The sequence below is a fragment of the Panthera pardus genome, unplaced genomic scaffold, assembly GCF_024362965.1.
Source record: "Panthera pardus isolate Hobbes unplaced genomic scaffold, ASM2436296v1 HiC_scaffold_8, whole genome shotgun sequence".
NCBI lineage: Eukaryota > Metazoa > Chordata > Mammalia > Carnivora > Felidae > Panthera > Panthera pardus.
Genome location: NW_026527013.1, coordinates 12,021,107 through 12,022,045, shown reverse-complemented (window position 1 = coordinate 12,022,045; position 939 = coordinate 12,021,107). Strand labels below are relative to the sequence as shown.

The following is a 939-nucleotide window of genomic DNA, read 5'->3' as shown; positions in this document are numbered from 1 at the left end:
ATGCTGGTTGACATGCTCTCCACCTGCCGCACCATCACCTGGGCGGCCTGTGCCAGCCAGATGTTTTTCTCCTTCACGTTTGGCTTCACACATTCCTTCCTGCTCATGATCATGGGCTACGACTGCTACGTGGCCATCTGCCACCCCCTGCGCTACAATGTGCTCATGAACCCCCGTGGCTGTGCCCGCCTCGTGTCCTGGTCCTGGGCTGGTGGCTCGATCATGGGGATGATGGTGACCCTGATAGTTTTTCACCTCACCTTCTGTGGGTCTAATGTGATCCACCATTTTGCCTGCCACGTGCTTTCCCTTCTAAAGTTGGCCTGTGGGAAGGAGACATCCTCTGTCACCTTGGGTGTGATCCTGGTGTGTGTCTCAGCTCTGATGGGCTGTTTATTCCTCATCGTCCTCTCCTATGTCTTCATCGTGGCCGCCATATTGCGGATCCCCTCTGCTGAGGGCAGGCACAAGACCTTCTCCACATGTGTGTCCCACCTCACGGTGGTCATTGTGCACTACGGCTTTGCCTCCATTATCTACCTCAAGCCCAAGGGCCCCCATTCTATGGACAGTAACATCCTGTGGCCACCACCTATATAGTCTTCACCCCTTTCTCAGCCCGATCATTTTCAGCCTCAGGAATAAGGAGCTCAAGAACGCCATAATGAGAAGCTTCCATGTTTTCATGTGTATGTTAGTCATCTGGTGTCTTCTTCAGAAAAGTTTCTTCTCATGTCTTCTACCCATTTCTTACCTGGGTTGTTGAGTTTTGGGTGTTAAGATTGATAAGTTTTTAAATTTTTTGTAATGTTTATTTATTTTTGAGAGAAAGAGAGAGAGAGAGAGAGACAGAATGTGAGCAGGGAGGGGCAGAGAGAGAGGGAGACACAGAGGCTTCAGGCTCTGAGCCATCAGCACAGAGCCTGATGCAGGCCTTGA

The 939-nt window shown here is 50.8% G+C and overlaps 1 protein-coding gene across 1 annotated transcript; it reads left to right on the top strand.

Annotated features, from left to right (window-relative positions):
* On the top strand, positions 1-600 carry LOC109247952 (olfactory receptor 10H3-like). The gene has a single exon (XM_019417225.2). The coding sequence runs from the start codon at positions 1-3 to the stop codon at positions 598-600; it is 600 nt and encodes a 199-aa protein (XP_019272770.2).
* Positions 601-939: the final 339 nt, after the last annotated feature.

Excerpts from the sequence above, each read along its gene's own strand:
- LOC109247952 (XM_019417225.2), top strand. The coding sequence starts at position 1 with ATGCTGGTTGACATGCTCTCCACCTGCCGCACCATCACCTGGGCGGCC.